The sequence below is a fragment of the Stenella coeruleoalba genome, assembly GCF_951394435.1.
Source record: "Stenella coeruleoalba genome assembly, chromosome: 4".
Classification (NCBI taxonomy): Eukaryota; Metazoa; Chordata; class Mammalia; order Artiodactyla; family Delphinidae; genus Stenella; species Stenella coeruleoalba.
Window position 1 is genome coordinate 31,817,501 of NC_137149.1, and position 18,997 is coordinate 31,836,497.

The 18,997-nt window shown below is 41.0% G+C and overlaps 1 protein-coding gene across 3 annotated transcripts in view; it reads left to right on the forward strand.

Annotated features, from left to right (window-relative positions):
- PAPSS1 (3'-phosphoadenosine 5'-phosphosulfate synthase 1) overlaps positions 1-18,997 on the forward strand; it is a 109,675-nt gene that overhangs the window by 75,146 nt on the left and 15,532 nt on the right. For all 3 annotated transcript variants that reach the window (XM_079919974.1, XM_079919973.1, XM_079919975.1), the window contains 2 exons: positions 1,125-1,393; positions 18,465-18,694. In XM_079919974.1, coding sequence (XP_079776100.1) covers positions 1,125-1,393; positions 18,465-18,694 — 499 coding nt within the window. The remainder of the gene's footprint in view (positions 1-1,124; positions 1,394-18,464; positions 18,695-18,997) is intronic.

Consider the following 18,997-nt stretch of genomic DNA (forward strand, 5'->3'; position numbering starts at 1 on the left):
GACAGTATTTGCAGCATGCTAAAACTAGCAGATAAAAGCTAGCAGCTATTTCTTTGGTGAAAACCAGCCTTGTTTTTCAAGAAAAGGTAACTTGAGAACTTCAAAGCATAGTGAAAATGCTCTAAATCTTGGAATATCACAGGATGTGTCCCCAAAACTCTCCTGGTCAGGTAGGGCGCCATAGTTTTCTTTCTGTGCCTTTTGTCACGGTGATAGAAGAGGGTCAGAACTGAGACTAGATTGGGGATGCTGTATTATTCGGCTTAAAATTATGCAGGAAGAGGAAGTTGTTCCTCTCTGAGTCAAGATTGGGTCAACACGGCGTGATGATGTATCAGATATTGTGAGGGCATCAAATACAGAGCTCCTCTAACTGCGTTGTTAACTCTGTTCTGTGAAATTACTCTATGACTCCAAGGAACCATGCCTTCTAAGAAAGGTCTTCTGAGAGCAAGAGCCCCATGTAGGAGCGGAGCCAGGGTTGTAACCAGATGTTACATAGTTAACCAGTTTAATTAATCCAGCAGTTTTCAACATTTGAGTCATAGCAATGGTCCTTGTAAGGGATATTGTTGTTGCTAAACTATAATCCAAACTCGAGACCTGGCATCACAAAACAACATTGGGTTCCAGTCAAGCAGAGTAATCAGTAGAAATGAGCTTATTTGGGTAGTAAGTAAATTTTTTAAACTCTACATATCTCTGTCTTTCTGTCTTCCTTCAATAAAGGAGTATCTTAGATCCAACGGCAGGATTGACTTGATGGGTAATTAAGGCTTAGACCAAGAATTTATATCCACTGCAAGCAGTTGAACCGAGATGTTAGGGCCAGAAAGTCTGATTATCATTCTCAGGTTGCCCATGAATTCAGAAAGTAATTGTTATAAATCCATCACTACTATGTGACACATGCTCAGGCTCGTAAGATTTGTAAAGTAATAATTACTGTATCGTGTTGCCTTGGAGTACATGGTCAGCGCGGTACATGTTTTTCACCAGTTTCTGATTCTGAGGCATGCGTGTTTGCTTAATCCTAAGCATCGAGCTTCAAGAAGCATTGCTTATCCTTTGGAAGGGAATCTGTTAGAAAAGGACTATTATTAACTCTGAATATTCTCTTTCAGATGCTGTCTTTGCATTTCAGTTACGCAACCCGGTGCACAATGGCCATGCTCTATTAATGCAGGATACCCATAAGCAACTTCTAGAGAGGGGCTACCGGCGCCCTGTCCTTCTCCTTCACCCTCTTGGTGGCTGGACAAAGGACGATGATGTTCCTCTGATGTGGCGTATGAAGCAGCATGCTGCAGTGCTGGAGGAAGGAGTCCTGAATCCTGAAACCACAGTGGTGGCCATCTTCCCATCTCCCATGATGTATGCTGGACCAACTGAGGTATTCATGGCAGCAGTGCTGAACCACTGTTACTCACACAGCAAGTGTCAACAACAGACCTGACTTTTGATTTTTCTCTCATCTGTAGGTCTATTCTAAACACAGGGCATGCTCGCATGGGCGAGCTTGGGAAGGTGTGACACAGGCTCTTGTCTGACCATGTTATGCAGATCTGATAACACTCATCTTATCCCTTTAGCAAAGTCCAGAGTAACTCTTCCCAGGGGACAGATTTGGTCTGACTTTTGCTTCTCGTATTTCAGTGGGAAGGAAAGCATGGTATCTTTTCAAAAAAACATTCAGAAGACATTTTTCATCTGTTCTTTATTGAAGGACTAATAGGGTTAGGAAGTAAAATTGCTTCTTGTTATGGGGTGGAGGAGAGTTTTCGAGTTCTACTTAGTGGTCAAAAGGGAGGTTTTGAGATCTTTTTATAGCCATATGTAAGGAAGAGGAGTTAATTAGGTTTTTGCTTCAAAGTAGAGTTGGCTTTCCAAAAATATTTGTTTGAATAAATGAATAAATCAATAAATGACCTAAAAAACAGTGTGTGGGAAATTCCTATCCAGCTTCTTGTTGAGTGTTTAAGATAGAGAATGGAATGCATGTTATTATTGCATTCTTTTTCATTCCTGCCTTGAAGGGAGATGAATTTACTTAGATTTATCTGAGAGGCAAACCCTTTTAGAAAGAATTAAATAATTTAGTTGTATATACTCTGAGATATCTTCCTTCAAAAAAAAAGTTTAAAAGGAAATACAAGTGTGTTTGGCTATTCTTTGGGATCAAGCCTAAAATTTTGTGTTTTTTTTTAACATCTTTATTGAAGTATAATTGCTTTACATTGTTGTGTTAGTTTCTGCTGTATAACAAAGCGAATCAGCTATACATATACATATATCCCCATATCCCCTCCCTGTTGCATCTCCCTCCCACCCTCCCTATCCCACCCTTCTAGGTGGTCACAAAGCACGGAGCTGATCTCCCTGTGCTATGCAAGCCTAAAAATTTTTATTTGACCTTAGTTGTGGGGCTGTGCAACTCTTTAAGAAATACAGAAAACTACAATAACAACAAGCTAAAAGATTACAATGTATTTGACTCTTCTCTTGGATCCAGCCTAAATAATGCATTAGAACTTCCATATGAGGTAAAACTCCTCATATTCTTCCCTGGTTGTTGGTATAAAATGTTCATAAGAATTGGGCACCAAAAGCCCTTTTAGTTTCCCAGAGACCACCATGGTCTTTAGTTCTTACACCTCAATGAACTGAATTATTTTGGAAATAAAGTAACAATTTTGTTCCAATAGTTTCTCAACTTTTTTGGTGCTGTCTTCATCATCATCATTTTAAGGGAATCATTTGGACTGAAGTTTTCCAGAATTATAGGGTGAGTGCTTTTCACTGTGGGAATGATGTAGGTGAATTTAGGGTCAGGAATGAGTTTATCAATAATCTCATTAAGAGCCAGTGAAGAAAATGAAGGAATTTATCTTCCCTATTGAGGACATATTTTGTCCTATTTGTGTTTTTTATTCCCTATGTAAAAGGGGAAGATGTGACATTTTATTACCTAAATAAACTAAAAGCTGCTTTTGAGAAGGAGGCAATGAGGGGATAGATAAATAGTAAAAGCAGCCAGATGGGACTTCCCTGGTGGCTCAGTGGTTAAGAATCCGCCTGCCAATGCAGGGGACACGGGTTCGAGCCCTGGTCTGGGAAGATCCCACATGCCGCGGAGCAACTAAGCCCATGTGCCACAACTACTGAGTCTGCGCTCTAGAGCCTGCAAGCCACAACTACGAGCCCCTGTGCCGCAAACTACTGAAGCCCGCTCGCCTAGAGCCCGTGTTCCGCAACAAGAGAAGCCACCACAATGAGAAGCCCGTGCCCACAACGAAGACTAGCCCCCGCTTGCCGCAACTGGAGAAAGTCTGAGCGCAGCAACAAAGACGCAACGCAGCCAAAAATTAATTAATTAAAAAACAAAACAAAACAGCTATTGTAAGAGAGAAAGGCCTTTCTTGAGATAACACCACAAAGGGTCAAGCATGCTGTTTTGTCTACACTAGAAACATTTTTAAGCATTTTGATTTCAGAGCCAGGTGTGTTTCTCAAGATTCAAAGGTGAAGGTACCTGAAGGTGCCTTTGGAGTGCTTGCATTTCGGCTAACCTCAGAGTCTCCCTCCTTGCAAGGCAAAGCTGACAGCGAGGTGAGCAGGCTGCAGCAGGCCTTTCCCCGGCCTCGGATTTGACTCCTGTTGCTACCCACAAGAGTGTGGTCTGGTCAAGGCAACACAGGCTGTTGTCGAAGCCTGGGCCTGTTCTTGGCCTGGTTTGTCACCAGCTGGTCTGTAATAGCAGGTTAGACTTTGCTGAGCTATGTTTAAGTGCACAGAAAAGGGTTATTTAAGGGATGCACAAGGAGGTGAGACTAAATATTCTTTAAGGTTCTGTCCCATTCTCATCATTTTCTTATTTGCCTTATTTTCTTTTAACTTTGTATTGAAGTATAATATACGTAGGAAGAAGTGCATATTTCATAGGTTTACAATTAAATGAATTTTTCCCATTTGAACAGTCACAGGACCAGCACCCAGATAGGTAAAAAGCCTTTTACCAGCACCCTAGATGGTCTCCTTCCTGCCGTCTCCTGTCATTACCTGCTCTCCCCACGGTAGTCGTCACTGTTCTCACTTCTCGCATCATAGATCTCATCTGCTTGTTGGATACTTCGGGAGGCAGACTCTAAGAGTGAGAGATTAGTGTTCAGGAAATGTATCAGGGATGGCTCTTGGGATCAACGCTTGTGGAAGAGAAGAGATAGGAAGGGAGCAAGATTGGGCAGGGGGAGAAGTTGAGCTGCAGTTCAGTCTCAGTGGAAGCCTCAATTGACCCCCTGTGGAATTCTGGAAAGGCCCTTCAGAGATGTTCTGAGTTGCACAAGAAGGGCATGATGCCTTTGGGCACTGCTGCTCTTTTCCACGGAGGCAGTTTCTAAGGAGGGCTGACAGCTGCTGGGTGTTGTGTTGGCAACTCCTAAAGCTGGGGGAATAATCCTTCCTTCCTGGGGGGACCAGGGCGTTGCATCACAGCATCTAGTCCAGCCTGTCCTAGTGCTTTTCATAACCGAAATTATACAGTGTATATACTCTTTGGCGTCCGGTTTCTTTCGCTTTACATTATGTTGGTGAAACTCACCCTTAGTGTTGTGTGTAGTTAGTTGTAATTGGTCACTCAGGACTGTGGAGTGCCCCATCGTGTGACTGCACCCAGTACTGTTGATGGGCGTTTGTGCAGTTTTCAGTTGTTTGCTATTAAGAATAGTGCTGGTACGAAGATTTTAATGCATGACTTTTTGTGGGCATTTATGTTGGTTATATACCTAGGAATTCTAGACAATTTAGGGGTATGCCTTTGTTCACCTTTAGTAGATGTTGCCAGTCAATTTTCCAATGTGGTTGTACCATTTTATATTCTCGTCAGCAGTGTATTTCTTCCTCTAAACTTGATGACTGTTTTCATTCTAGCCATTTGGGCCCTCTAGCCCTATTTAACCAAACGTTCTGTAATACTTTTACTATTTCTTAACGAACCTCGAAATTTTTTTCATTGAAACAGTTTCACTGAAGAGGAAATGGAGAAGTAAATTATATACCATGATTGAGAATATAAGAATAGCCTATTTTTATTGCGCTCTTACTGTATTTGCCAGGCCATGTTCCAAGTGCTTTACATATATTAGCTAACTTCATCCTTAGGACGACACCAAGAGAATAGGTACTATTATTATTATTCTCACTTCAGAGATGAGGAAACGGAGGTAGAGGGGTTAAATAACCTGTTCAGGATCACACAGTAGTGTCGAGATAGTCTGGCTCCAGAGCCAGGTACTATAACTACCACAGAATATTTTTTATCTTATCGTATAATATTAAAATATGTGGCCGCAGATTTTTGGAAAACAGACTGGAAATAAATTCTTAAAATATCCTGTAGGAGTTCCAGAACGCTGAATTAGGATGGCCTTGGCTGACATTCATTAGAGGTGGAATCTCTAGTACAGGGCCTTTCAAACGTACTTTTTGTTTATCATAGCCTAGAGTTGTGGGTTGTGATCTTTGTTTAGCCTGTATTCATCCCCACAACAGCTCAGTGAGATAGCTTTTATGTCAATTTTATAGCTGAGGTTACTGAAGCTCAGAGAGACCAAGTACCATAACTTTGGTCTGTCCAAGAAAACCAGAGCTGGATAGTACTTAAAGCAATAAAAACAGATTTTCATTCAGGAACTACTGAGCAGGGGAAAAGAGACCTCAGCAGAGAACTGGGCTCAGTTGAATACATCATGGTCAAGTGGGGATTTATAGCCAAGGAGCAGAGTGGGAGTCAGTGGATGGAAAATTACTAAGAGGAAACATCAGAAACAGTGGGCATGGGATAATTCTAGTTAAACAGACCTAGCAGGATCCTTGCGGAAGGCAGGACAGCCTCATCAGATATCACTTGGGGGGTGGGGAGGATGAAGAATTTGATCAGATATCGAGGATGGAGGGTTTCAAGACTGACTTAGATTTTTGCTGCAACTGGGTGGTACAGGCCCTACAAGGATGGACACTGAAGGTCGAGGCATAGAGGGCTTGGAGGAACCTGACCAGAGTTAGGTCAGGGAGAGTCTTGGTCAGATCTTACAGCCAGGAAGACACAAAGCTGGAACTGAAACTCAAGCCTTTCTGACTCCAAGGCCTGTGTGTTCTTTGCACAAGGCTCCTTGCTGCCTGGAAGCCTCAAAGGGGCCTTAGCAGTCGGTGGGAGGGCAAAGAAGTTAAGGATCCCCTGAGCCTACACAGAGCTCCCAGGTTTCCTAGAAGGGTATAAAGGTGTGTTAGAGTAGTTTCTGTCCGTAGATCTCTGTTTGGAGTGTCAGTTACATGCTAAGAGGTGTAGCTCTTCTCAGGAAGCACCGCATCTGGTGCTTGAGCAAAGGCCATTTTTAACTTCTGAACTTTTATAGAACAAACTTTAGAAATTCTGATAAACGGCTTCCTTTTTTTTTTTTTTTTTTTTTTTTTGCGGTACGCGGGCTTCTCACTGTTGTGATCTCTCCCGTTGCGGAGTACAGGCTCCGGACGCGCAGGCTCAGCGGCCATGGCTCACGGGCCCAGCCGCTCCGCGGCATGTGGGATCTTCCCGGACCGGGGCACGAACCCGTGTCCCGTGCATTGGCAGGCGGACTCCCAACCACTGTGCCACCAGGGAAGCCCACGGCTTCATATTTTTAAACCATTAAATCTATTAATGTTTATGAACTGGCAGGATTTAAACTGTTAGATTGAGTGGATTTTGAAAACTATCCATTTCTTTTTCTCAAGTGCCTCACTTGTGTGTTTGACTTATTTGGCTTATTCACAGCCTCAAGTGAAGAATTTTTTTATAGTTCAAAAAAAAAAAAACCAAAACACAACACTCATTTTGTAGCTGACCCAGTGACATCAGGAAAAAGTCTGCCAGTAATGCTCATTTGCCAACTAATAATAATAAAATAAAAAACAGTGACTCTTCCTTTAATCGTTTTCTGTAGGTCGTTTAGAAGGCATTGGTACTAGATTTGCTTCCGCAGCACAAATGCTTCTCAGAACAAGGAGCAGCTGTTGGTCTGTTTGGTTATCAACAGGATGTCCCTGATTTTTCAGACTGTAAAGATTTAATGGCTTGATTCCTAAATTCCGTTTTAGGAATTGGATAGGTGGGGTGCAGGGCAGCATGTGGGAGAGCTACTTTTCTAATGCTAAAAATGTGTCATACGTGTACTTTTTTTTTGAGGCATTAATCCACTATGAAGAAAATTGTCCCATCTCACTAAATGCTAAATCCATTTCTGTAAAGGACAAATAATACTTTTTAAGACATGTTACGTGAAAGTGCTGAAAGTAAGATATATCTTGGAAATGTGGATATGTACAAATAATAAGTTCTGTCTTGAGCTTAAGGCATTTGCGTGAAAATTACGAGCTGAATTTTGGAGAAAATGCATTGTTAGAAGCTGGGATTTTTCTTTGCCATGAAAGTTATCCGTGCACTTGGTAAATGACTCCTTAATAGCTACTGATTGTATTTAAGTGAGCAGATGCCCTTAAACAGCTACAGTAGGAACATATTGCCACATGATGCCAGTATATTTAATTAGTTCCTGCTTTACACCAGTATTTGGAGTAGTAAATAGGATGTCTGTTAGGGTATAAACCCTGTTCTTCCCCTTAAACACTTCCAAGAGCTTTAACAACCTAAAGGGACACTCTTAGGGTCTGAGCCTAATTATAGGAGCCATAAACTCCCAAGTTTTAATTGTAACCTTTGACTCTCTTTGAGGTCTTTGATAATTTTGTCTTCTGCTCATTTATTTTATTGATGTATCTGGAATAGCGTAACACAGATTCACAGTCTCTTATCCAAAATACTTGGGGTCATGTATTACTACTTAATTCTCCTGATGGTTCTGAGACATAAAACACATTAATATTTCTGTAGCAAAGTGAATGACTTTCCACAGTAACTGGGATCAGCAAAGGCCATAGATAACTTCATGTCAGTTTTGATCAGGTTCTGCTAAGTTAGTTAAAAAACTGGGCCTTTGGATTTCAGATGGATGTGTTGAGTAGTCTTCTTATGGTAACCACTTGGTAGTATGTACCTATATCAAATCATCATGTTGTATACTTTACACTTACATAAAGTTGTGTGTCAATTATATCTCAACAAAGCTGGAAAAAAATTGAACTTCAGGTTTTCTGGTAAGCAGTTGCAGATCTTTATCACCAAAACATTTAGAGTCTGTTGATTTATTTAAAAAAATAATTTGGGGATACCTATAGTCTGTTTTATATACTTTTAGCTTATATGTGTCTTAAGAACTGAAATTACTAACTTAATTCAGAAACATTAGACTTTACAGGTGTTTTAGGTTGCTTTTCCTGGGGGAGTGGGAAACCCTGTTTTTCTCCTGACTTTTCTGTAGATTTCCAACTCAGAATCTCTTTCTGCCTGTTTCTTACTCAGGCAGCATCAAGTTCAGATACTGTGTTTTAGTTTGGCTTTTCACTTTTTTTCTGCAATTGTAATCTATGCTGTTTCTCCCTTAAATGTAGTACTAACTTGTGTTTCCTGTCCTGCTCTGATGTCCTGTGTTGTAGGGCGTGATGCAGTGTAAGTAGCTCAATAAGAGTAGGTATGGACTTTGGGGTCGGAAAGACCCAGTTCAAATATTCCATCTCTTAGTCGTTCGTTTTGCAGCTTTGAATGTGTTATTGAAAGTTTTCTTATTTGTGAAACAGAAATATTATCTTACTGATTTGCTCTAAACATTAAATGAGGTATTTATAAAACACTTTGTTTTCATATTAGGAAGAACTCAATAACTGGTACCTATTTTTTTCTTCTCTCACCCCTGTAAGGGATATCATGAAATGCTTTCCAATGACACAGCATCATGGTTGCCTTCCTTTGCTTCCTTAATAATCAGTGAGGGGGTGGAGAGACAGAAGATTATCAAGGACTTTTGGCTTTTTTTTTTTTTTTTTTTTTTTGCGGTACGCGGGCCTCTCACTGTTGTGGCCTCTCCCATTGCAGAGCACAGGCTCCGGACATGCAGGCTCAGCGGCCATGGCTCACGGGCCTAGCCACTCCGCGGCATGTGGGATCTTCCCGGACTGGGGCATGAACCCGCGTCCCCTGCATCGGCTCAACCACTGTGCCACCAGGGCAGCCCTGGCTTTTTTTTTTTTTTTAATTTATTTTGTTTATTTTTGGCCGCGTTGGGTCTTCGTTGCTTCTCGCGGGCTTTCTCTAGTTACGGCGAGCGAGGGCTACTCTTCATTGCAGTGCACAGGCTTCTCATTGTGGTGGCTTCTCTTGTTGCAGAGCACAGGCTCTAGGCACGCGGGCTTCAGTAGTTGTGGCACGCAGGCTCAGTAGTTGTGGCTCGATGGCTCTAGAGCGCAGGCTCAGTAGTTGTGGCGCACAGGCTTAGTTGCTCCGGGGCATGTGGGATCTTCCCGGACCAGGGCTCAAACACGTGTCCCCTGCATTGGCAGGTGGACTCTCAACCACTGCACCACCAGGGAAGCCCTTTGGCTTTTATCAAAAGCAAATTTTGTGGTCGCTGTGCTTGGGAGGCAGGAAGAGGGAGGAGGATACTGGATTTGCTCTCTATCCCATGACCCTCTCTCTTCACACCTGCTGGGGGCCTGGGCTCAGCCAGGGCAAGGTAATTTACAAGAATAAAATCAGTTTGGTTGCTGATGGTTCTGAGCAAATACTTCTCTTACATTTGAATTGTGTTATTTTGAATCCTGAGACAGCTGAGGTTTATCCTTGAAGGTAAAGGAAATCTTTGGGAAAGTCTGTATCTTGTGAGGAATCAGGCCTCAGATTCCTGGCGTGCAGACTGAAGGGTTTGGATTCCACAATCTAAATTCCCTTTCAACTCTTAAAATTCTCTGATGGGAGTAATTATAAGGTGTGTCTAATTCTCTCCTACAAGCTGGAGAATGGAATGTCTTAAGTAGATTTCATAATTTTTGCAAATCAGAAATGTGACTCTTATGACGACTGAATACTGTTCAGTGCCTGTACAGAGGGATGGAAATTCTAGAAGCATTTAGAATACTTAGTTGTACAAAGATTGAAAGTCATAAGTACCCAGAATCTACATGATGGGAAGGATGAACCTTGTCTTTCATTTGCCTCTCTTGATTTTCCCAGTCAACTTGAAGAGTTTAAAATGGTTCCTACCATTGAGAAATCAAGAGGCAGACCATTAAGATTTGGGAATTTCAAGAAAATAGGTTAATACTAAAGTGATGTGATAATGTACAACCAAGTATTTTAATGTGAAATTCATGAGATGAAGATATAGATCTTTTTACCCAACAAAAATAGATAATTGATTTGACCTTCTAAAGAATTTTCGTACATTAAAACAAGTACATTTTTGATGATTTAGAAAAAACAAATTTGCACATTTACAAAAAAAAAAAGTCCCTGTGCCTGAAGTTCTTTCATAAACCAGTTGAGTATATGAGTTTGGGTTTATGGAATGTTGACTTTAATAAAATTCATTACACTTGAAGAAAATTTTGATGTGAAATGTATAAAGAAATAGGTTATTTAAGTGGGGACTTAAATAACTGTTCTATTTATTATCTTCAGTATTTTTAATTAAACAAAATTGAAAATATTACATACTTAACCAGGCTTCTAGGACAGTGGAATTTCTCCATTGTGGGGTACGAAGAAGATGGTGTAGTACTAGTGGTGTTGTATGTAAGTGTATAGTCCAGTTTTATAATTTTATAATGTAGTATTTTAAATTTGGAAAGTAATTTGTTTTTCTCTCAGAAACTACTGAAAATAAAATTTACCAAAATCCTTGCTAGGTTTGCAAGTAGAGAGGTAAATGATAGGTACCATTTTCTAATGGAGTCAGGGAGCAAATGAGACTTTTATGTTTATAAAAAGGGGCGTGAATTAAAAATGGGGGAGAGACACACTCCAAGGTAATATGCCATAGTGGGATGATTCAGGAACAGTTCTAATTCTAAACAATTTACATTATAAATATTATGTGTATGGAGATGGGTAATTTAGGTTTCTATATATCAATGATTTTTGGTTTGTTAGTCACACAATATCTTTTTTTTTAAGAATATTTATTTTTAATTAATTAATTTTATTTATTTATTTTTGGCTGCGTTGGGTCTTCGTTGCTGTGCGCGGGCTTTTCTCTAGTTGCAGCGAGTGGGGGCTACTCTCCATTGCGGTGCGCAGGCTTCTCATTGCGGTGGCTTCTCTAGTTGTGGAGCACAGGCTCTAGGCTCGCGGCTTCAGTAGTTGTGGCACATAGGCTCAGTAGTTGTGGCTCGCAGGCTCTAGAGTGCAGGCTCAGTAGTTGTGGCGCACGGGCTTAGTTGCTCCGCGACATGTGAGATCTTCCCGGACCAGGGCTTGAACCCGTGTGCCCTGCACTAGCAGGCGGATTCTTAACCACTGCACCACCAGGGAAGTCCTGCACAATATCTTAATCTATGATGGCTGGCAGGGAGAAGCCATTATAGGATTTGCATAGATCAATCTCGTTTCTTTAAGAGTTGATTATAATTTTAATCATGAACTACTCCCCTGTTAGCACTACTGGGTAGCAGAACTTAATTCTTACTTCTGTTACACTGTGGAAGTTAAGTAAAGAGTCAAGTAAACATTAGCTGCAAAAATGTATTTGGGGAGGAAATTCTGAAACAAATATTGATTTATTTCTATGACTTATTCTGAGTAGTCATTATTCTGGCATCCATTTTATTTTATTTTACTATAGTTGATTTACAATATTGTGTTAATTTCAGGTGTTCAGCTTCAGATTCTTTTCCATTATAGGTTATTACAAGATATTGAATATAGTTCCCTGTGCTATGCCGTAAATCCTTGTTGTTTATTTTATACGTAGTCATGTGTATCTGTTAATTCCATACAGTACTCCTAATTTATCCCTCACCCTCCCTTTTCCTCTTTGGTAACCATAAGTTTATTTTCTGTGTCTGTGAGTCTGTTTCTGTTTTGTAAATAAGTTTATTTGTATCATTTTTTTAGGTTCCAGATATAAGTGATATAAAATATTTGTCTTTCTCTGACTTCACTTAGTATGATAATCTCTAAGTCCATCCATGTTGCTACAAATGGCAGTATTTCGTTTTTTTGTCACTGAGTAATATTCCATTGTATAAATATACCTGTTGAGCTGAGAAGGCAGAGATTGGCTTTTAGGGCTGCTGGAGCAGCTGAGACTTGCAGTATAGAGCTAAGGCAGCAGAAGACTGTGAGGGTGTTCCCCATGGTTCCTTGGACTGCATTCGTGCAGGGCAAGACTCTGAGGCCTGGTAGAGAGTGGCTGCAGTAAGTTTGAGAGTGCATTGAAGACACCAGAGGTTATTCATTGTTGGAAGATGACATTCCAGCTCAGCTAGAGTGGAGAAACCTTGCTAACGCCCTTGGCATTCAACTAAGACATCAGAAACACATGCTTTAGGAACAAAGACCACACCCTAGAGAAACAGTGTATCAATTTGGGTACAGTCAGGAGGTGGGAAATCACACAGAATTGGACAGGGGAAGTTTAAAGAATTGTTAAGCTTTAATAGAGAAGTAACTATAAAAATTCAGAGTGAACTCTAAAGGGTGTCCTGGGGCTGAGGGAGATTACCAAAGGAAAAATAGATACACTTGGAAAAGGGATCCTCTCCCCAAATCCGGGCTTCAGATCTCATTGGAAAAGGTATGGTTTCATCCCACTGGATGGTGAAGTTCATTGGATTGCCTGGACTGCACTGGTTCACAGATGCCACATAGCAGGGAACAACCCTCTGGTTCACAAGCTAGCTGGGGCTAATAGACTGGGCTTAGTGGGGGTCAGGGCATTGGGAGCTGGCTTGCTGCCAGATTGGTGCACAGTGTGATACCCGTGTTGGAATTAATGCAAGAAACAACCCTCTGAGGCACAGGTGAGCACAGGGTGGTGAGTGAGTGAGCAGAGGGAGTCTGGGAGCTGCTGGTGGTAGGCTTGGAGTGCACTGGTGTTTGCATTAGGAGGGCTGCAGCAAGGTGGTCACTGGACTCAGGCTAGGGCTCTGAGGTTGTTGAAGGATTGTGCACTTTGAGTTTGCTGCTGGACCAGACTGCCGCCAACTATCCCCATACTCAGGTACCACTACACACCCTTCCTTCTACAATGTCCCTCTACTGATAAAACTTAACATTTTGCTCACTGTGAAGGGGAAATGCTTAGTTTTCAATCCGTTATCTCAGAGCAAATACTGAGGGTGAATTTGGATTTGAAAGGCAGTGGGTTGATAATTGGCCCCAAAAGCTAGACTGGACCTGCCCAACAAGGTTTAAAACTGAGCCTCAAAAAGATAAGGAGAGGTGCCAGTAAATTACCTGCCTGCTAGAATCAGGCGCTTAACATTCTAAAGGAAAAAAGCACCATTCAGACTCCTTAAAACAAGTCATTCGGGCTTCCCTGGTGGCGCAGTGGTTGAGAGTCCTCCTGCCGATGCAGGGGACACGGGTTCGTGCCCCGGTCCAGGAAGGTCCCACATGCCGTGGGAGCGGCTGGGCCCGTGAGCCATGGCCGCTGAGTCTGCGCGTCCGGAGCCTGTGCTCCGCAACAGGAGAGGCCACAACAGTGGGAGACCCGCGTACTGCAAAAAAAAAAAAAAAAAAAAAAAAATTCAAAGGAAAGCACAATTAAGCACATAGTAGTCAATCTGCTGAAAGTTTATGATAAAGAGAGGAACCTTAAAAGTAGAGGGATGGGGAAGGTGAGAGGAAGAGGGAACAATAGGGAAATAATAGGAATGATGGCTGACTTCTCAAGAGCATTATGAACTAGAAGCAACGGAGTAACATTTTTAGCGAGAAAAGAAGTAAAAACAAGTCTGTAATCTAGAATTCTGTATTCAAGCAAAAATAAAGGTGAAGTAAAGACATTTCAGATAAATGAAAGTTGAGAATTTTATTAGGGAGGAAAAGTTTTTCAGAACCCTCCAGCAGACTTCCCAAGAGATTCTATTATTTGCTTAGATGCTCGTGCTGTAGGGCTCTATGTCAGGGAAGGCTGAAAAAGCAAGGACCCGACATTTTCATCATTTAGGGTGCTGTTTCTGTCATCAAGGAATAGGGAGATCAGGGCAAAGAGAAATCAGTTGTTGTGGAGGCAACTAGCAGTCTTTGCCACCTTTGAATTAAATTACTTTTATAATCAGAAAAAGAATGACAAAGCTATTTGTTATTTGCTACACAGGTGCAAGTAAAGCCAAAAATAAGTCATTTGTTGTTCAGTTGGCCATTTACAGATTCTTAGAGGGGCTTATAGGAAACTTATAGGTATCATCTTGTGTTCCTTCTTCACTGTGCATTCAGTTTCCCGATAATGATGCTAGCCACTGGGCATGAAAAGATAAATAATACATCTTGACCTCAGTCTGCTGGGTAGATAGATAGCTCTTACTGATTTTTAGCAGCCGTTTTCTGGGTAGTATGTCACCTTTAGAGAGTGAATGAATTTTCTTTAGAAACACTGGTTAGGAAGCAATTAATTCAACTGTGATTGTCAGAAAATACTTTACAGAATAATACTGACAGCAGCAATATTTGTGACTGTCCTCTATTGAGGGCCGGGTGGTGTCCTGAATATTTTCAAAACTCCCAGCAATCTTTTGCATTAAGTATTATCATTCTCATTTTTCTAAACTGGGAAACTGAGGCTTATATAAGGAAGTTGCCTAAGGGCATTCCATCACCAAGGGGCAAAGCTAGGATTCAAATCTAGGACAACCTGACTGTAAATAAAGCCTGTATTCTTAACCAGATACTGATAGCTGTGGGCTGACTTGCATTCTCTGGATGAAAACATATTACCTGTTCAGTAGGTTGTAACTTGACTCACACTAGGCATTCTTGAAAGAGTTACGTGTGATTTGCCTGTTCATGGCTGTTAAAATTTAAAAAGTATTCTCATAAGGGAACCATTCACTAAAATGTATATTGAAATCATTCAGGTCACCTGCAGGAGAATGCTGACTCCATGTTTGTTGTGTTTACATTTAATTTACTCATATACCTTCTAAAAGAAGTCAGAGAAGCAGTTTAAATTTCTGGCAATTTTACAAGACAGAATTAGCACTGGCCCCTGTCACCAATATGCTTTTGAAAAATATTCCTAGTTTAATGGCCATTTGGCCCTTGAATGATTTAAGCATCCAGACATAAATACTTAATGAGAAAAGTAAGTTCACCTAAATCAGAAAACTTAGACTGCCCTTTTAATTTAACTCTGTAAGCAGTAGCTATTTTTCCTGAGGCAGAAAAGATTTTCCATTTAAGTGGAGTTGCAGAGTTAGTTAATTGATGATTTGGTTCTGACTGACCCCTCGATAAAAATTCTGAGTGTGAACTAGCACAGGTCTTCTGTGGGTCTGTTGTGAAGGGGCAGAGGGGAATGAGCTGAAATTTCATGAAGAGCTGAATCTGGGATGGGTGGGCGTATGTGGGGAACAGAGCATCATGCTTTGCCATCTTGTTCATACAGAACTGTTGCAGCTCAATGCAAGCAGAAGTAATACTGTAGTAGGAAAATAGGTAGTTTATTATAGGGCCTTAGGGTCCTTTCTATTTAGTTGGCTTATGGGGAAAGCAAACTAGGATAGCGCTCTGGAGGCTCTTTAATGGTCTGTGTTTGGAAGTGGCACACGTCACTTGGGCTCTCGTTCCTTCCGCCAGAACTCAGCCATATGGCCACGCTGCAAGGGAGACTGAGAATTGTATTAAACTGTGTGTTCAGGAAGAAGAAGGATGGTACAAGGTACATAGAAACACAGGTATACGGAAAACTAAGCAAGTGGAAGAAAATCAAGACAATTATTAACTCTAGGAAAAGCAAACCGTTGTACAAGGAGAGGAATAAAATAAAGATGATAACAGCGAACATTTGTTGTGTACTTACTTGATACCAGGTACTATTCAAAGTCCTCACATGTTTCATGTGTTAATTTTCTTAAAAATTGAATGCGATAAATATTATTGTAATTCCCATTTTACAGATGAATGTTTATTTCACCAAAGTATTGGTATCACTGTATTCCTTGGATAAATTGGATAGGGAATGAGATAGTGGAGTAAGAGCCAAATATCTTCTTCTTCTCTTTTTTTAAAAGATATATTTATTTATTTATATATGGCTATGTTGGGTCTTCATTGCTGCCTGCAGGCTTTCTCTAGTTGCGGCAAGCAGGGGCTACTCTTCATTGCGGTGCATGTGCTCCTCATTGCAGTGGCTTCTCTTGTTGCAGAGAACGGGCTCTAGGTATGCCGGCCTCAGTAGTTGTGGCTCGTGGGCTCTAGAGCACAGGCCTCAGTAGTTGTGACGCACGGGCATAGTTGCTCCATGGCATGTGGGATCTTTCCGGACCAGGGCTCGAACCCACGTCCCCTGCATTGGCAGGCGGATTCTCAACCACTGCGCCATCAGGGAAGTCCCATATCTTTTTACAGTAGGAAATATAAGTCATGTGGGAATAATGGCTATGTTACAGTTGATCCTTGAACAACACAAATTTGAACTGTGCGGGTCCACTGATACGCAGGTTTTTCTCAGTAAAGACCTGCGGTACTACATAGTTTTGGGTTGATTGAATCCGTGAATGCAGAACCTTGGGTGCAGAGGGCTGACTGTGAGACATGAGCATCCACAGATATTGAGGATGACAGTATATAATATCTAAAATTAAACAGTCGAGATGCAGCAGTGTACACATGCTGCTTAGAAATATAGAGGTAAGGACTTCCCTGGTGGTCCAGTGGTTAAGACTCCGCACTCTCAATGCATGGGGCCTGGGTTCAATCCCTGGTCAGGGAACTAGAGCCTGCGTGCCCCGACTGAAGATCCCGCGTGCCGCAGCTAAGACCCGGTGCACCCAAATAAATAAATAAATATTTAAAAGAAAAAGAAATACAGAGGTAAATATCTGTAGAAGCAACTAAAAAAGTTGAAACTCCTCAGGGTGACCAATTCAAGCGTAGGGTGTGGGATTGCCCCTGTGCTCTTGCACTTTCTGAACAATGTTAATAAAAATAAAGTACTTGGTATAAGAGAAACTATCAAGAGAGATAAAATGAAAGTGATGTGTAGTGGTCATCATTTATACCTCTTTTCACACAGAACCGAGATGGTTTTGTAAATCACTAAATAACGGAGCCATACACTGAAAGGGAGCTAAGACCAAGTTTGTAGACCTGGGTTTGTCCTACACTCTATTGGCCGAGTCACTTAACCTTTGAGGGTTTACTTCCTTGGAGTTTTAATGAGAACGACAGTCTCTTAGTTACTTTAACTTCTAAAGTTCTATAGCTCTAGGTGTTAGACTAACTAATTTTTGTTTTTAAACAGTATTAATGTGAAAGTATAGGCTACAGAGGTAGCTTTGGATGCAGCGTGGCTATTAGTCACAACCAACACCTTGTTTTATTCTTACCTAGTATCTTAGGTAGTAATCATTTAGGTGACAGGATTTTCTCAATACCGGTTTATGTAAATATTCATATAACTTAAATAACTTTCATCCAATTTTTTTTAACCTATTAAAGTATAACATAGAGAAAAATACATACATCACAGTGTACACACAGCTCAGTGAACTCTTACAGTGAGCAGACTCTGATTACCAGCACCCGGATTGGATCCTGGGTCAAGAAACAACATTACCAGGGACTCCTAGAACTAACATCGAAGTGGTTTAGGTACAAGCTTTTATTTCCAAGGTTCGTCAAAGTATTCAAACTTTCAGTTATAAGATGAGCAAGTTCTGAGGATCTGTTGTACAGCATGGTGTTTGCGGTTAATAATACTGTATTGCATACTTGAGGTTTGCTAAGAGAGTAGATCTTAAGTGCTCTCACCGTAGGCACAAAAAGGTAACTGTGCCGTAGTGAATGTGTTCATTAACTTGATTGTGCTATTTCACGATGTATATGTATATCAAATCATTGCGTTGTAGTCTTTAAATATAAACAGGTTTATTTGTCAATTATACTCAATAAAGCTGTGGAGAAAAAAAGAACATTATCGTTACCCCAGAAGCCCCTTTCAGTTGCCTGTCTCAGAGGATCAACCACTAGCCTGATTTCTAACCAACATATTAGATTTTGAACTATATATAAATGACATCTAGTAGTTGTATGAAATCCTACACATAGACACAGATGTACATTCACATATCTCTTACCAGTAAAACAAATATATAGATACGTATACATAAACATCCATACCACATATACTTTTAGATTTTTGGAAGGCGAGGGGTTGCCAGTTTTGTTTCTCGCTTCCCAAAGTGAACATTTTAATCTGTTGAGATTTCCTACTGATACTGACTGTATAAGAAGTATATGCATTTATTATCCACTTATTACTCCTAAGTGCTGGTCATAAAATCATGGTTATCTAATAGGAAAATTTTTGTTCTAGGTCCAGTGGCATTGCAGAGCACGGATGGTTGCAGGAGCCAACTTTTACATCGTTGGACGAGACCCTGCTGGCATGCCTCACCCAGAAACAGGGGAGGGTCTCTATGAGCCAACTCATGGCGCCAAAGTGCTGACCATGGCCCCTGGCCTAATCACCTTGGAAATAGTTCCCTTTCGAGTCGCGGCTTATAACAAGAAGAAGAAGCGGATGGACTACTATGACTCTGAGCAGTAAGCTTTACAGTCTCTGCACGAATCTGTGAAACACTTTGTGCTCTAAGCTGCTCCGAGGGCTTTAACGCATTGTCTCATCTTTCTATAACTTATCAGTGACAAGCTTTGTTGTACCCATTTCAGAGAAAGGCAAACCAGGGAAACGAATTTCTCAATATTTCAGAAGTTAGAAGTAGAAATAAAAATTGAATCTGGTTTCATGGTTCATGATCTCAGGAATTTTGTTGTGAAGTGTTTAAGGGCAGTAATGACATTTCTGTCTGCCATGTTACTGAGCATATAGAAGTGCTTAGGACTTAG